General features: G+C 37.9%; 1 protein-coding gene across 1 annotated transcript; it reads left to right on the forward strand.

Annotated features, from left to right (window-relative positions):
• The first annotated feature begins 1,289 nt into the window (after positions 1-1,289).
• On the forward strand, positions 1,290-13,788 carry LOC146455093 (Golgi reassembly-stacking protein 2-like). The gene is made up of 11 exons (XM_085094708.1): positions 1,290-1,441; positions 1,608-1,688; positions 4,505-4,601; positions 5,198-5,245; positions 6,085-6,143; positions 6,239-6,325; positions 7,108-7,197; positions 7,965-8,005; positions 9,930-10,038; positions 11,092-11,173; positions 13,200-13,788. The coding sequence occupies exons 1-11, from the start codon at positions 1,379-1,381 to the stop codon at positions 13,652-13,654; spliced, it is 1,212 nt and encodes a 403-aa protein (XP_084950834.1). The 5' UTR covers positions 1,290-1,378; the 3' UTR covers positions 13,655-13,788.
• Positions 13,789-18,715: the final 4,927 nt, after the last annotated feature.

The raw sequence follows: 18,715 nt of genomic DNA on the forward strand, positions 1-18,715 counted from the left end.
AAAAAGGTGGCCGCTGCCGCTTAATAGAGGTGGCCGTTGAATAGAGGTATCGAATACAGCACTTTACTGACAAATAATTCGGGACTTTGGAAAGTGGCGCTTAACAGAGGTCCGACTGTATTCTCTTCTCTTTTTTCTTTCTGGTCATGAGGAATAATTATTTCTCGCTTCAAAATAGTGGTGGCTTCAAGAATTTACATAACAAACTACCGTACCAAATCCCACCAGGCTGTACATGGGTATCATTGTCCGCAGCCTTTGTAATTTTTTATTGTATTCAGTGTTTATTTTTAAGAACCTTTTTGTATTCATATGTAGTCGTATCCTTTGCAATGCAGGTGAAATGTTTTGCTTTAAAATATTTGATAGAGTTAGCTTTCATATCAATCTAAAATCGACCTGCGTACGAGAAAGAATATATGGATTTTAAATTGCTATCTTTAAATTGTCGAGGGATTCGTTCTCCGAAAAGAAGAAAAGCTCTCTTCATGTGGTTGAACAAGAAAAAGCATGACATAATTTTTCTCCTAGAAACCTACTGTACGGCAGAAATCGAGGATACGTGGAGGACACAATGGCAAGGTAAGATTTTCTTTTCACATGGTTCTAATCACAGCCGTGGAGTAATGATTCTAGTGAGAAATGACTAAGACTTTAACCTAAAGCGTGTTGACAATGGTCGCTATATTATTATGCAAGCTGATATGCAAAGTTCTGAATTTTTGTTTGTAAATATTTACGCTCCGAACACGGTTCCGGAACAACGCTGTTTCTATGATAGACTCAATGAGAATTGATTGAACGATACTAAGTCGCGCGAATTTCAGTACAATCTTTTAAACAGATCTGTATTTTGCGAAACGAGCTCTTTTCAGATTGCAGCAAACTTTAACTTGTTTTCGTAAATATTTTTCTCGTTGCAATGATGAACTCTGAACAAAAAGCGGCGAGCCAAGAGGTCAGAAATGCCCCGTTTCGCAAAATACAAATCTTTAATTTCAAAACTCTGCATTTCCGGTGTTTATTCTTCAATTTTGTTTACATCACAACGCGCGCCGAACAATGTCACTTGATATCATTTTTTAACCTTCATTTGATTTGTTCTCATTTCGTTTCGTTTCGTTTCGCAAAATACAGTAAGCCCTTCACAATGCTTTTCAGAGAAAGATACTGAGGAATTATCGCTCTGCTATCTTTATTTCCGATTTCCCGCCAAATGGTACACAAATTTCCCCGCCCCTCACCCCAGGAAGCTTCGAGAGTTCCAGACCTCGCTCGCAAAGACTTGTGGGAAAAGACCTTCTCAAGTCCACGTCAACATTTTGGCGGCCATCTTGAATGAGACGAAATATCTTCAAGAGTGAAGAAAGTTTTTAACATGGGAGCTGGCCAATCCGCAGAAATTCCTGGAGGCGGATCGGAGGGATATCATGTGCTAAGGGTAATTTATGATCGATCCAATTTGTGCTTTTTGAATTTAGCTTCAAGCTTAGTAGGATACAGTGTAATCTTTGTTCTGCAGCTTAGCTTACACACGTAGCAAGTTTTTTGAATGACGCTGGTTCATGCATTCACAGAGTGATTTTCTTCCATCTTTTGCGTTTTAGGTTCAAGAAAATTCTCCTGGATACAAAGCTGGACTGGAACCTTTCTTTGATTTCATAATTTCAATCGAAAACACAAGATTGGTGGGTTTCAATTTAGCTAGACGTACAATGTAAACTTGTATTTGTGAATAGAAAGCTGGCAAATGGCTGATAGAAAGTTTTCATTTTTCTTTTTCACGAGTTGAAATTTTCCCCTTCTTTTCGTGTTGCCCTTTTTGAGTACAATAAACCACAGAGAACAATTCAACAATTATTTCAAAGCCTTGGAAAAAGTGTATTCTTTTTTCTAGCTCTAGACAGCTGTTTTTTTCAATGAAAAAGTAATAGAGCGCTCCACTTCAATCATTATAATTTCAACAAACTAATTAATGTTGCTTCCAGAGCGTATTAACATGAAAATATTCCATTGTCTGATTCTCAGTGCTAATTTTAATCTCAGATGAGCTGAGCAATATTAACTTATTCCATATATTAGATGTACGTGTGGTAGAAGCAATATACAGCAATGGTAATTAACATTGATTTTGGTAAATTAAGACTTATATTCAGACTGCATAATATTTCCTCTTTGGTTGAGGCAATTAAAATTCTGAACCATGAAGTCAACAGCAAATGATTTTGTTACTAGAAATTTCCTCATAATTTTTTTGCAAACCCAGTAGATGGCTAAATGAAAAATTAAGGGAAAAAAAGGGCCTATTTACACGACAGAAAATTTTTGGCGTGGGTCAAATAAGAATGGTACATGTACCAAAAAATAATGGTTTGGTACTTTACACTTGCCTAATAGCATTGTAATTCGTAGTTGTTATATCTGTTGCATTACTTTCCCTGTTCTTGTGTGTGTCTCTTGTGTGTGTGTGAATTTGTGCTATCTTGCTGACCTGTAATTTATTTTCATTTAATGCTGATGTCAACTGGCTACCTGGCTCCACTAGCCCCTATAGTTATTCCAGGCAGCCAGTACTCTGATTTTATTTCTTATATTTTTGCAATGAACTTCACATAAGGCAAGAGTACAAATAAAGATTGTTGTTGTTGTTGTACGGATAAAATTTGCTTTGTAAACGACTTTGACGCAACCGTGCTGAGCCAAAGTTTCTCCTGTGCTCGGACCGATTGGATAGGTAGTCCGAGTATGGGTGAAATTGGTACGCATTCCCAAAAACTCAGCTCAGCTCGGACAAAAATTATGTGTAGTGTCAAGGATTGACTGTGCCAAACCAATTTTTTCCTGACAAGCCTTCATCACTTTGGTTGGCATCCTCTGTTGGATCGTACCACTTCTTGTCCATGAATACTGTGTCTACCATCTCAAACCAGTGACCACTGCGTGTTAACATCCAAAATCATTGCTCAATAGGACGGTTACTAGCAAGCATTGCTGCTATTACAATGAACATTTTGCCTTTTTCTGTTATTCTGGAAAGAAGAACACGAAGAGACTGATTTTCGACGTCCTTTCAACAAGATGCGTGGCCTTTTAGAAGTAGAAACTCCAAATACTTCTTGTCCGCCACGTTTCAATGAAATAAGCCATTGGCTGCATGTGCCCTAACGAATAATCGCGTATGCTACCCAAGATGTTGAGCCTTTTACCCATAGCAAAACATCATTTCATATCACTTAGTGCAGCAGAAAAAAAGATGTGTAAACAAGACATCAGTGCTATATTTTTTGGTATGCTTACCATGTCTATCCGAGCTGTGCCAAAAATTTTCTGTCGTGTAAATCAGCATTTAATCTCTTATTCTGCTGGGCTGAGTTGCTCGAAGCATGGTTAACGCTAACCATTGGTTAAGAGGTATTAAAACCTATAGGTTGTCATGGTATTTACCGCGGGTTAGCGCTAACCATGCTCGAGCAACTGGGCCCTGGAGTCTAATCATTAGAAAGGCATTTTGTTATGAGAACACTTTTGTAATGATTGTACTCAAAATGGCAGGGGTCAATTCTGTATTTTATATTCAACAAAATTTTCATTATATATTTTCGTATTTATGTTAGTTCTCTATTTAGCTACGTCACTAAGAGCCGGCTACCAGCAAATTTCACTATCTGTAAGAGGTCATATCACCGGCTGAAATTTCAACAGAACACAAATACTTGAGGCTCATTTTAAAGGTGTACAGTCCAAAAGACCCAGCTGGTTTTATAAATAAGCTTCCTGAGGTTTTTGTAAGCTACATCCCTGTGTATTGGAATGCTCCTTGTAGAAATCAGCTTTAGTTAAACAGGGCCAGTGTGTATGAAGAAATTGGATTCAATCATTCATTGACTTTCATGAGCAGTGGAAAAATAGTGAAATAGAAGAACACATTTTTAGGGCACATTCTTTTGGGACAGTTCTGGCTATTCTTATTTCAGTTCAGGAATAACAGAATACACGGAATAATTATCAGTTCCCAGAAGGAGACAATTCTGCCTATTCCCATTAACCCATTCTACTTCTAGCTGACTGCAATGTGGTTAATAAACAGTCTTTTATTTTATTTTATTCTGAGTAAACTGTGGAGCTGTCATTAGAGTGATTTAGAATTAAGTTTATGGCGAACGTCAAATGGCTGAAATGACCAAGTGACCATGTTTATTGTACGTTTGTGACTGGCTGTTTTCATTTTCTAAGTAAAATTGAGTAGTTTTGTGTAAGAGTCGAAGGCCAGAATTATTTTGCACTGTTTTCATCTGTGTATTCATTTTTTCAAGAAAACTCATGTTTGCAGTTTTGCCGTAAATGCGATTCTAAAGTTGAGTGAAAAAAAGGGGAAGTATATACTCCCCTCCCCTCCCCTCCCCCTCCCCCTACCCATGATGAGTGATACCAAAGTCCTTGTTCCTCGAGCATTACTGCTTCAGGAGGACAGAGGTTTCTTATTTATTGTTTTTTGTTTCCATAGGATCAAGATAATGAAACGCTGAAAGAAATTCTGAAATCTAATGCAGAAAAACCTGTAAAAATGCTGGTTTTTAGTAGCAAAACTTGTAAAGTAAGAGGTGAGCATAATTAATTAATAACATTATTTCTTGCTACTTCAAATGTAAAGCTTTGACTAAGAATATTTATTATTAATACTTACTTTAGTTAATGAGAATATTGAATTAGTGGTATATAACTCTACACATTCATTCTGTGCCTGACAATCAGGAGTAAAAAACTCCAGAACGCTGTAACTACCAGTTCAAGACTGTTTCTGTAGGGTATGTTTTTTTTTTTTTTTTGTGGTCTGATTTCTAGCCCCCTACCAAAGCCCCAACGTGGCCCCAGTTGTTTAAAGTGCTGATAACTTTATACAGCAGATAATTCGTCACCCAGTGGATAAAAATAATGTATTGGTTGGAGGATGTTTTATCCACTGGATAGCAATTTTTCCACTGGATACTTATCCATTCTTTGAACAACTGGGGTCTGTAGGACCAGGGGATCACTTTTATCAGCCTGATATCTAGACCCTTCAAGCTGTCTTACACCAGCATTATTCTAAGGATCATGAAGACATAAAAGCCAACTCACCACTACATGGTGATGTTTACTACAAGGTAGATCAGTAATGTGGTGATGTAACAAATGTTTTTGGCTGTTTGTGTTTCAGAGGTTAGCATTACTCCAAGTAGCATGTGGGGAGGACAGGGTCTTTTAGGCAAGTGTTTTATTGTTTGTATAGCCTTTCCCCATACTAACTATATTTGCAAAGGATTTTCAATTCAAGCTAGACAGTGTTGTGGGACTGCATACTTCTAAATCTACTTGACAAACATTATCACTGGCAGAATCAAATGCAATATATTGCCACAATTTCCAGCGTGACCATTATTAAACTGATTTTTTTTGATAATTTATGATGTTCTTATAAAGCAGGGTGTCCTTAAAGTGAAAGAGCTTTGATTTGTATATTTTGTTACTTCTATTCTTTGTGTAGTTCCAGAAAATGTCCATACCCACCGCCCACTATGAAAAGGATGTTTTTTGAAGACCCCCTCCGCCCCCCCCCCCCCCCCCCTTCCTGGAAATTCCAATTTTCCAAGTTAGCTTCATATTACCGTTAAATTTTTTGGCCTTTGGAATTCCAATCCCTTCTGAGGGGGTGGGGGGGGGGGGGGAGGAAGCAGTATGGATATTTTCTGGAATTACAGTTACTTGTTTTGAACAAGGTTTGTAAACTTAGTAAAATCACAGCATTGTTAATCATTATGCCTTGTATACTTATTCTTCAATTACATATTATGTAGTTTAAACCTGAAGGAAAACCATATACAGTGCAAATGCGTAAGAACTTAATTAAAGAGAGTTTGAAAAATATGCACCAAATTTTTGGCACATATTTTTAGAATCTCTTTTGAAAGTTCTCTTGAAGCCAGTAACCTCCCTTAGCAAGACTGATAGAGTTGATGCCAGTGAACTGTTTATTCATACTATGTCTCGTCTGCTGTTTTTAAAAGGTTGGAGTACAATGATCTCTTTTTTATTACCCTCTCACAGGTGTTAGCATTCGATTTTGTTCTTTTGAAGGAGCAAATGAAAATGTCTGGCATGTATTGGTAAGTTTTCTTCAAGACATTTAGTGTTGTGTATTCTTTTCTTCTGCATTTACATAATTATATCATATTCATCATTTTTAATTTTTTTTCTAAAGGAAGTTCAACCCAACTCTCCAGCAGATATTGCTGGATTGCGATCAAACACTGACTACATTATTGGAGCTGATTCGGTTCTTCATGAGGTAAGCGCTTTGTTGAAAGGCTGCTTTCCTCTCATATATGCTCATAGCTGTGGCCTCATTCAGATTGATTCCAGCTATTTTTTTTTATTTAAACGATATTTGAACACGACATTTGCTCCAAGAGCAACTAAGTGCCCATCTAGAGAGCTTACGTCAGATCAAGTAACCCACACAAACACACGGCAGAGATGGATTAATTTACAGGGCTAACATGAGTACAAGTTAAAAAAGAAATCTACAAAGCTAAACTAAGAAAAATGAGATGATTGGGAAATAAATGACTGAACTTGCTCGAATAAACAAACATTAGACTGAAATTGCAAATCCAGAGAACCAAACAGAAAACATTCAATCTTTTTCTTGTCTGAAGCCAGAAGCCATTTATCTCCCAGTATGTGGGCAGCAGAGGTAAATTAAGCAATACGATGAGCAGCATACATTGGGCAGTACAAAAAAATAGTGCTTAACATCTTCCACAGGTACGTTGCAGTGAGGGCAAGCCAGAGAAACAACACAATTTCTAATAAAAAGGTCGTGATTAAGGGTACTGTTGTTACATGGAAAGCAAGAGTGATTAACAGAATCAAAACGATTACCTACATAATGCAGGGGATTACAAGATGAGACACCAAAATAAGCAAGAAGATTATGCTTAAAATTACTGACTGAGGAGGACAGTTAAAGTTATAAAGGCAGATTACTCCATAGCTGGAACGCAGAAAACAGAAAGGAGTTATTTATTGTGTTCAGTAACTGAATTCTTACTGTTTTTTCTTTTACAGTCTGAGGACCTGTTTCAACTTATAGAAAGTCATGAAGGCAAATTGCTTAAGTTATACGTGTACAATTCAGAAACAGATGGCTGTAGAGAGGTATGTTTCTTTGATTACTTTGTCAGGGCTGTTATTAAGCCGCACATGTTGCACTATGCTTCACACCCGTAACGGTCTTGTAGTAAGATGACCCTACAACCATCAATATCAATGATCCATAACATCAAGGGTTTTTTAAGGGTATTCAGCCATAACAGGAATTACAGGTTATGGCACTAAATGACCACTCTGGATTCTTTATATTGAACCAGTGAACTACTAGCAAAGGACACTAGTTCCGAGGTCCAAGAACTCTCTGAGGCCTGGGCCATGACTTGTTGCCAAAGAGAATAAGGTGCATGGGAAGGCTTCTTGGAAAGGGCAATCTTTAAGCTTTGCTGCAGCATTATGTAAGATATATTGCTTATCAGTGAATCAAGAACAGGGCCACGTGAATAGGTCTTACACAAGTCACACCTCCTCTACGATTTTGAACTGCAGTACGATGAATGTTACAGGGTCGTATAACTATGTTGTATTTAACTATGAATATTGTAGGAACAGAATCTGCCAAAATGTGAGGTTCTTTAAGAAGTGAACTTAGAAATCATGTAGTCACTACATTAGAATTATCTTTTGGGAATTCCATTGTGTTGCAAAGGAAAGCCAATCATATGATGGAAGAATAATTCTTTTAACAAACATTTCCTGTAGGTGGCATGATTGTTCAAACATATTAAGACCAAATAATTGAGCTTGCACCTTTCTGATTTATGCTGTTCAATCCTGGACTTAACGAATTATTGATTCTTGGTGTCTCTTGGCAGGTGACAATCACACCAAACAGAAATTGGGGAGGAGAGGGAAGGTAAGAGGAACTTAGAAGATGCAGTATTAATTAAGGACGGTGCCTACTAATATAGAAGTATTTTTACGCGGTTAACGACTATGCTGGAAAAGCAGATCTTAGTAAGGGATATAGAATCAAATCCAGAAAGAAAATTGGGGGTAACCACGCATGTTTTAGAGATAATTAAGAAACAATACTTCTAAAAACTGCCAAAATACAAAGCAATGTATGGCATTTTTTTTTATTTAATTGAAGCTTTATTATCTCTGAAAAATGCATGGTTACCCCAAAGAGCACTTGCTAAGTTCTGCTTTCTCTGCAGGGCTGCAAATAACGGCCGGTCAATGGACAATGTCCGGTCAAAATTGGGTATTGACCGGACAATTCCTTGGATTGCCGGACATCTTGTCCGGTCCTTTACCGACTCGTTCAGAGAAATTTTAATTTTTAACTATTTGAAAATCACGAGGGACAACATTTATGTTTCCGAAAGAAAAAAACGTGGATATATAACTAGACAAATTAGTGGTCGAGAAATTCCCGGTAGTCGCAAACTTCCACGATGTTATCAAGTCCTATCGCAACCGCAAATCATCGTGTCTTCCGTTATTTTATTTACTTTAAGTGTTTCCAATTAGTAGAGGGTTTAACCTTTGGCTAGATACCATGATTGACTCTTAAATAAAGTGATTGATTGTTTGATTGATTGAATGATCGGAAAGCACCCTCACGAAGACTTATCTTGTGGCACCAAGAATACTCCACGTAGTATTTGTTGCAAAGTGCGAAAAGCAAACAAACCATACGTTTCTTCTGGCAGACCCTGCAAAACATGCTTCGTTACTAAGCTTTCTGGTGATTTCAACACTCGATGCAACTCAAAAATGGAGCGTATAAAAGTGGAGAATAAGGTCGTCTTAAAGGGATTCTAAAAGGAAAAAAGTCAGCGAGCGCAACAATGGTACTTGGAATAAGACGCCATGCATTTAATACAATTACATACAGTACTGCCGAATTTCGAAACCCTAAAACGATAATTTATGAATTAAAGTTAAGTGTTTCTTGTTTATGTTTACATTTCAGTTAGCTTCTTTTTTCAAATTAATTAAGAGACCGATTGAACCTTTCAGCTTTCATATATTCTGCACATTTTACTTAAAGTTCAGTTGTAGAAATGATGTGGCGATTGCCAAAGTGTAACATTTAATTATAAGTGATTTTGCCAGATGTAAAGTAAAACGGACAATTGCGGTTGTATCTTGCGTAAGCGTTCCATGTATTGAATGCGAGGCTGCTTCTGCAGTGAAGAGTAGTTAAACTATTAACTTGTAATTTTTATTGCCAAACCGACTTGGATTCAGTTGTTTTCTTAGTTATAAAAGGATTACTGTGCAATCTGGGTTCACTATCGCAAGAGTTACGACTGTTAAAATTTGACCGGCCAAAAACAGGTAGTGTCCGGGCAAAAACATGTTTGACCGGACAATGTGACCGGCGCCTGCCTGTTAGTTATTTGCAGCCCTGCTCTGCAAAGTTTTAAACCACACAAAAATATCCCTGTAATAGTAGGCACCACCCATAGGAAACCCAAATATCTTGAGATGCACAGAACATATGCGCAGTAACAAAAGTAAGCACCGTCCTTAACATATTCTTCTAACACATTGGACTAGTTTGCACTAGTTTGTACTTGAAAAATACCTCTTGGTCTTGAAAACTGCCCCCAGTATTCTTTGAGTGAAACCAAACACGGATATCAAATTTCCTGTGTTTAGCCCCTTCCCTCTGCTAATCCCCCTCACCATTTACTTCTGTATGCATTGATACATGTAATTCTCACCCGATGCACCGCACAACCTGAACTAAATGGCTTGGAGATCATTAAAGTTGTATTGCCTGTGTGTGGAGAGTTGTAAATATTCATTGGTGTGTTTTGTTTCAGCATGGGATGTGGTATAGGATATGGCTACCTTCACAGAATACCCATCAGAGATTCTCTTGAATTACCTCATCAACCTAACACCTCGCCAGCTCCTGATGGGTTTTCAGATGTGAGTTACACTACTGACTGTAGATTTCTAACAATTAATTATTAGAATTATTCCAACCACGCTAACGTTTGAAGGACTGAGGTCCTATTTGCATTTTAGGAAAAATTTTATAATACAGTCAAATTCCTATACTGCGGACACCCTCTGGACCGCAAGTTAGTGTCGTTAATAGTGAGAGTCCATAATAGAGGGAATTTATTTCAGTCAAACGTCTGTAATTTATTTTTGAGGGATTTAGTTGTTGTCTGTATTATTGGGGTGTCCATAATAGCAAGGTGTCTGCAAGGCCACAGTTGACTGTACATGCAATTCAATGAACAAACTAGTCATGTAGTTTTTGTGCATTTAACAATGATTATTTGTTTGTTGATAGACTGATTTCACCACAGAAATATGAAAATGCTTTAATTGTACTTCATCAAATTTGGTCTTAATGCACTGATCATGAGGCCCTTTATGAACTCATCCTTTGATTTTCCTTTGATTTCCCTTCAATTTTCCATGGACTGAATCTTCTTGAAACTGCAGTTTTCTACAGCACATCATTGATTTTTCTGAGGTTCAAAATGCAAGCAATGATTTCATTTTAAACTGCCGTTAATCACCTTTTACCTCAGAAAATTAGGAAAGTTGAGTTTAACATGTTCAAGTTTCAAAAGGGCAATGCTTTTTTTGATTGCGTATGATTCTACCCTTCAAGTCTTAAAGTGTGACCGTTCAAAGAAACGCAACTGAACTGTACTTTCCTGTGGCACTATTTATTACACTGTGCAAGGTGGTTCTAACTTCAAGAGTCTGGATGAAATCCTAAAGTGTACCATGTAAATGAAAACGCTTTCCTGTAGTACTATAAAATTAATTATGCTGTATAAGGTGCTTCTGACTTTTATGATTGTGCATGAAGTCCAAAAGTGAGACCATTGAAGTGAAAGCTACTGATGAGTCCTTCCATATTGTGCTGTTTGTTTGTTTGTTGGAATTTGGTTTTTTTTCTTGTTTCATTCTTGATACATTAGGAGTAAAAAGACTAATGATTAATTTTATGGTGTTTAGGTTCCTCTTGTTGGGCCTTCAATGCCCCCCACCTCTGTTCCTCTTGTTGCCGTATCAACAGCTTCATCAACCCAGACAGCAGGTACAGTACTGTCAACAATATGGCAATTGTTATATACCTAGACTTTCACTCAACAAAATGAGCACTGTGATTGGTTGATTCTTGGTCACGTGCCTCTGATCAAATACAAATGTATCCCGACCGGGATACAATTCCTCAGTTGTTTGTTTGTTTGTTTTGCTGTGATTGTTGAAGGGAAAGTCTAAATATATAACAAAGCACTTAATGTATAGTCCGTCAGGAAACTAGTTAGTTTTGTTTTCCCTTGAGTCCTGATGTTTCCCTCGACCATCAGGACTCGAGGGAAAAGAAAACTAACTGTTTCCCTTGGGACCATACATTAAGTGTATAATGTAGCTCACTTTGCTAGTGGTTTTCAGTTGACTACATAAAGTGAAATAAATAAATAAACTTTACTTAATGGGGATGGCACTTGAAAGCTGTTATGACGGACAAACAAATGGCCCTCAGATACCACCTGGTTGAATTGGAATTTGGAAATGTGGGTTTTTGAGGAGAGAAGAAAACTGAAGAAGAACTGAAGAAAACCCAGAGAAAAACCTCTCAGAGCAAGGATGAAAACCAACAACAAACTCAACCCACATATAACTCCAAGTCCAGGGATCGAACCTGGGCCACACTGGTGGGAGATGGGTACTCTCACCACTGCTCCCCTAAATACAAAGGAATTTCCCATTTACATGTGGTTTTGCTTTACTACATTACTCTCAATCAGTCAGAGGTCTGGTTGACACTATTTAGATGAATTGAAATAGAAGAAAGATCCTCGCAGTTAGTTCGCAACTTAAGCAGTTGCCAAAAGAAAGCCAGAAAAAAATTTAGGCTTGAACGGTATTCTCACAATATGACCAGCTCCCAGTTGGCTTTATAGCTCAGTTGGTAGAGCACTGCACTGGCATCACAGAGGTCATGGGTTTGAATCCCATTCAAGCCTGAACTTTTTTCGGGCTTTCTTTTCGCAACTGCTTAAGTTGCGAACTAACTGCAAGGATCTTTTTTCTATTTAATCTTTCATCCACAGTTCAATATATGATGCTTCATATATTCATATTTATTAGATGAATATGTTGTGAGTTCCCATTGGTTCATTTGTGTTGCTGTATCTTTGCTGTGATTGGCCAATGTGATTACTTTGTTTGTAAAACACCTCAATGATTGAAAACCACTCTATCAAAGCTTGAAATAGCTTTTGCTGTTTAGCAGATAATTTTTTTCAGTGTGACATACGTTACATTACTAACATTCAAACATTTAAATCCTGACAGTATGCAGGATGTTTGTCACATAAACCGTTTAATGGTCTAGCTTCCACGAGTCTCCTTTAGCTCAGTGGTAGAGCATTCAAAATAGTAATTGGAAGGTCATAGGTTTGACTCCAGTTAAGAGAACTCAGATCTTTTTTTCGAGTATGCCGGTGACCCTTAAATAAATAAAATAAATAAATAAATAAATATTATTATTGAGAATGATGTATTAATCAGTAAGTGACAGAGGCATACTCAGAAAAAATCCGAGTGCTCCTATCAGGAATCGAACCTAAGACCTTCCGATAACTAGTTCGGATGCTCTACCACTGAGCTACGGGAGACTCGTGGGAGCTAAGGCCATTAAACTAGGTTTATGAGACAAACATCCTGCATACTGCTAGGATTGGAATGTCAATGTATGGCATATGCGCAATGGAAATAATGTGATGGGATATGTTAAGTCTGGTGAAGAAATGAGAATGATGTATTAATCAGTAAATGACAAAGGCATACTCGGAAAAAATCTGAGTGCTCCTATCAGGAGTCAAACCTAAGACCTTCCTATACTAGTTATCGGAAAGTCTTAGGTTCGACTTCTGATAGGAGCACTCGGAATTTCTTTTTCTGAGTGTGCCTGTGTCATTTACTGATTAATACATCATTTTCATCTATTCACCAGGCTTAACATATTCCATCCCATCATTTCCATTATTATTATTATTATTATTATTATTATTGCTGTTGTTGAATTCATGTATGGTGTCTCTCTTTCTTGGCAGGTCTTGAATCAGGAATGGTTTCCTTGAATCTCAACTCAACTGCAGCTCCGCCTGCCATGAATCCTTTCAGTCCCAGTTTCCCTGCGCCTGCTGCACCACCTGCCACAACAGGAACATATCAAGTAGGGGCTCCATTAGTAGCACATGCTAGTAACCCGCCATCAGTCCCATCATTCTCGCCCCAAGTCCAGGGAACCCCTGTTATAGGAGCCGGGATGCCCCAACCGTTAGTACCCGTGTCTCCGCCCAGCAACCCTCAATCATCGCCAGCATCAGTTGGAAATTCTGACGTCACAGTTACAGCGACAGCGTCGCCTCTTTTGACTGATATCACTGCAGGCGCAAGCCCAGCTCCCTTAATACCGTTGCCAAGCAACTCAACGGCGAGTGGAGATATTGCTGCTGCTTTTACACCGTCACCAGCACCCCCACCACAACCCATTGTAACATCTTAGAGCAGCCTGAATATTAACTGATTGAATATATATTATTAAACAACCCAGTGCTGTATTTTAACACTAGGAACAACAAATCGGGTAACAATGACATCCAGGTGCGCGACACTGGAAGTTTCTTTGTTGCTGCATGCATTTTCTGGCCCAAAAGAGAACGCGGACTTCATTGTTGTCGATTGGCTTTGTTAAAAGTTTATTTACTGGGTAGTATTTTTGTAACATTCTACGTGAGTATGTGTTTGCTGAATTCCTGAAAAAAAACCTTCATTGTATGCTCTTGTTTAAGTTTACAACACTTTAGTTGAAAAAGGTTTTTACAGGAAAATTACAAAAACTGTATAAACTGGGCTTGTGGCGTGGAGACGTCTATATGGAATGGTGCAATGGTAGTAGATGAACTCACTCCAACTCCAAACGCGAAGGAACAACACCGAATGCGGCAACAGAGACTTGTAAATTTATGAAAAGACTGATCTGTCAATCAAAAAGAATTGTGAGGAGGGCAAGACAAGGGAATAAACTGGTCGTAAAACGCAATGTTAGCAATTTAGTTGTGTTGCTTTGTTGCAGAAATAAAGTTATAAATTTAGAGACCATAAAAATACAAGTCGCCAGTTTTGTTGGATTTGCTCGTTATTTGTATGCCTTATATATACCGTATTTTATACGAAAAAGCAGCTCTCGCGTAGAATGTGGCAATGATTCGAAGATCGTTGAAGTATTAATGTAAAACTATAGTTTGTATTAAACAAACTACAAAAGAGACTGATGTTGACATTTTATTCGTTTTGGTTGGTTTTTGTTCTTGCTTTAGAAAAGCGTAGACTTGTACGTTTTATTTCAAAAACGTTTTGGATGACTTTTAATACAGACTAGACGATTTTCATAAAATTTCAGTGAGGACGGTGCCTACTTTTGTTACTGCGCATACGTTCTGCGCATCTCGAGATACTCGGGTTTCCTATGGGTGGCAATCTCGTTCTCAGAGCCCTCTTTGCGCGGTTTAAAACTATGCGGAGAAAGCAGAACTTAGCAAGTGCTCTTGGTATCCAAAAAGAAAATTAGGAACAGCCATGCATTTTGCAGAGATAATAAAGCTTCAATTTGGGGAAAAAATGCCGTACATTGCTTTGTATTTTACTGCTTTTTAGAATTATTGTTGCGTAATTATCTCTTTAAAAATGCGTGGTTACGCCCAATTTTGTTTTTGGATTCCAATAGGCCTTGTCAAGGTCTTCTTTTTCCGCATAGTCATATTAAAACTGCGCAAAAATTCTTCTCTATTAGTAGGCACCGTCCTTTAAACTTTGGTATAAAACAAGCATCTTCGTTTTCAGCACGTCAAATACAATACTTTAGAAAACTCCTGTTACCGACTTTTACTAAGAAATGCTCCTTGATTTATCTGAGAATGACTTTATCCAAATGTCTACTAGTCTAATATAAACTCCCAGTAAAGTAATATAATAATAAGGTTCGATCTGTGTCCCATTAACTTCTATTTCTTCGCGCTTTCAGCTCGATTCCCCCTCTTGCTTTTCGCGCTCGCACGAATAAGAAAAATCCAAGGCAGAGATCAATGGCATGTACTAAAACCCGAAACGGCGCAACGAAACCACCGAAACAAAACGAAATGACCGAAAGGAAACTAAAGAAAAAAAAAGAAAACACCGAAACGAAACGAAAGCTTTGAAATGACTCAAGATACGGTAAAGTACGACAAAAACTGGCTATCTCCGGCGCGAAGACAATAGCACGTGTTTTTTCACCTTTTCTGAGAATGAGTTTCGTTCTGAGATAACTTTCACCCCCTTTCTATTGACTAATCAAACTTGGGTTAGCATGTGCTGTTCACCTTCATTTCGATGAACACGGTGAATAATGGTCAAAAGTAAAACCCAAAACAAGGGATCAAAATCAACTTTCTTTTTATGGTATATATCTTGACAATCTCCTTGCATGCTTAAACTCAAGAAAACTGATCTTCGCTTGAACAGCTCTACGAAAAAAAGTTATTTATAATAACGGAAACAGATTCAATGGGTTACAACATCTTTACATCGAAATTGATCCATCACTGAATTTTGTCCTCCCTGCCAATATAGAACAGAACAAGACGCATATGTGCGTGAACTTGGGCTTCTTTCCTGGCATATCCAGCTGTAAACGACAGGAAAATGACATGATAAAATCTCAGTTGTCATTTGTCGATTGTTTTACAGCATAGTACAAGTAAGTATATTGTAAGCAATGTATATTCCTGGTCTAAATTGTGCCCTCTGTCCGTTTTTTACGCCCGGTCTGTAGTCTGCGTTTTACACTGACCGATTAAGTAATAAATTTTAGAATCTAATAAAGGTTCTGACAGTAAAATCCGAGCTTTCAACCTATGTGTGCATCTATCTGGCCAACAGGATTTAGCAAAGTGGGCAGGGATATCTTGTGTTGGCTTCATCCCCCCCTCGCAAAAGTTTTTGTTTTTTGAAATAAGGGAATTCTGATTGAAATTGGTGTTTCGTGGAAATTTCTGTATGTCAGTATCTTTAACCCATTAATCGATGAAATTTGTCCTCGCGTCACATAGGCGAAATTTGATCCGTCTCCAGTGCATGCGTTTGTCAGGAGCCCATGGCCCAAGAACTCTGCCAGGCACGATTCATTTTCAGCAATTGCTAAGGAATGCGGGCAGATACTTGCTGACTTATATTTCTGGCAAGAACATTTAACCCCATTTAGCCCCAAATCCCGCGATTTGGACTTGACAAGGAGGTGAACCTTCTCCATCAAAAACGAGCCGTTGGGAACCACTTACGTCCCAAGACAGTAGAAGAACACCTTTCTTCTCTTTAAGAATCTTCGATGCAAAAGACCACATTTGCTTGAGATTGCTAACAGACAACGTCGTAATTGCAGATTCTTGATATCCAATAGATAGTTCTCTTTGATCATCGGTTTCCACCTGGTCTGATTCATCATCTTCTGGCTTCCCCAGCTTATCTAATGGCGTGTTGAACGAGCGCTTGATGTGCGCGTCCCGCTGGTTAGACGTCATACCGAGCCACCTATCAGCTTTTACTTCAAGATGCTTGAAATCAGAAGAGAGTCGGTATTCACCCATTTCGTGGAGAGCCTTTGTTAACTCACACTCCTGGCTTTGGGTAGTACTTTCTAAGGAAGCACAGAAATCTGACCATTCTTTCTTAGTGTGGCCTGCATTTCTTTTAACCACACTGTTACAGCACTCAGGAACGTTTTGTGTGTAGAACTGGTGGGCAGCCTAGCCCCGCAGACTGCCTAACAGGGGCAATTACATTACCCGTCATTACCATTCCAAGATGCTGCTTGAACCAAGCATGGAACCGGGGCTTGCCACTATGTTGTGTGGATTCCAGACTGCCTCCAAGTCTTCTAGCATTCGGTGAAATTCATCTGCACTACTTGCATCCGCAAGTGCCTTCTCCCGCGCATCTCCCCTTCGCCTTCCAAATATTGTGTTCACAATTGTCTGCCTCGCATCTTTGCTAAACGACAGGGCCACTAACTTCCTCTCCATGTTCTCACATAGATGGATCTTACACCTCAGATGAATAGAATCCGGTAGTTCACAAAGAAATGCATTGGCCAGATTGTTCTCTCCATCCGTTCCAAAAGCTCTCAGCAATTCGAAATTCTTGCAGTGAACTTTGAGTTGACTAGCCAAGTAATGATAATCTTCAAATCCCTAGGTCATGTGGACTATGCATGGTCCCACGATGACGGGGTGAGTTCCTGAACGCTGTGAGACAAACATTTTGTGCTGAAATGAAGTAAATGTGACGAAAAAAGTCACCGCAATTAAAGGTCGCGTCCACTCCTAAAACTGAACTGTACCTCTTGGAAGAACACATGCGAGAAAGTTCGTTGAGCTGAAAATCTGTAGCTTTTCAATTAAATTAAATTCAATTCAATTCAATTTATTTGCCATTAACAAAAAAATACAACATAAATACATTATAGACGACACACAATATTCTTACTATTACAATATTCATACTTGACTATTTACAATATTAAATGTGTTAAAGGCTAAGAAGCCTATATAGAAGCCGGGGGCTTATTAACTATAGGCTTCCTAGAACTATTGGATAAACCATAGAAGTTAAGGGTACTGATTGAAATTTCCAATTAATTTTTTTTTTTTTAAAAGAAGAAAAAAAAAAAAAAAAAAAGGAAAGGAAGAAAAAAAAGAAAAGGTAAAGAAAAGGTGTGTAGCTCAACAAAGAGTCAATTTAACTTAGATAGAAGGAATTTTTTAAGTCTTTTGCTAAACAAACTGATAGTTTCACTGTTTTGAATTTCACGACTTAGCGAGTTGAAAAACGAAGGACCTTGAAACCGAATTGAGAATTTTCGAAGATTAGTTCGACAATAAGGTATATAGAAAAGGTTGGAATTTCTTGTTTTATAAGAATGTATTTAACTTGCAAGAGTAAACATATCACGAAAATAATTTGGAAGTAAGCTTCTTTTAAATAGATACATAAATTTACCTATTTGGTATAAATAAATGTCAGAGAATTTTAAAATCTCCTGTTCTTTAAAAAGAACACCGGTATGAGCATCAAAAGAAACTTTTGATATTATTCTAATTATCTTCTTTTGCAGAACAATAATCCGATTTAAATTAGACTGATACGTCGATCCCCACACAGAAACACAATAAATTAAGTAAGGGTAAACTAGACTATAGTACAAGGAACGTAAGGAGGTTTTGGGGAGGCAAAAACTAGACTTATAAATAATACCTATTGATTTTGATATTTTTCTAGAAACACTAAGAATGTGAGGCTTCCATGACAAATGCTCATCGAGGATAACACCTAAAAATACTGTTTCTTTCACACGTTTAATTGCATTGTTGTCAATTTGAATAGATATATCAAGTGTTTGCCTCCTTTGGGGTGGTCTAAAAACCATAAAATTTGATTTTTTAAAGTTAATGTACAGTTTGTTTGCTCGACACCAATGAGTTAATTTAAGCATTTCAGAATTCAAGATTCCAGGAAGCAAGTTAAAATCTTT

The sequence above is a fragment of the Pavona decussata genome, unplaced genomic scaffold (assembly GCF_977016875.1).
Source record: "Pavona decussata unplaced genomic scaffold, jaPavDecu1.1 SCAFFOLD_286, whole genome shotgun sequence".
Lineage (NCBI taxonomy): Eukaryota > Metazoa > Cnidaria > Anthozoa > Scleractinia > Agariciidae > Pavona > Pavona decussata.

Coding starts and splice junctions, on each gene's coding strand:
- LOC146455093 (XM_085094708.1), top strand. CDS start 1,379: ATGGGAGCTGGCCAATCCGCAGAAATTCCTGGAGGCGGATCGGAGGGA. Junction 5,246..6,084: donor GGGAGGACAGGGTCTTTTAG/GCAAGTGTTTTA, acceptor ACCCTCTCACAG/GTGTTAGCATTCGATTTTGT. Junction 7,198..7,964: donor AAACAGATGGCTGTAGAGAG/GTATGTTTCTTT, acceptor GTCTCTTGGCAG/GTGACAATCACACCAAACAG.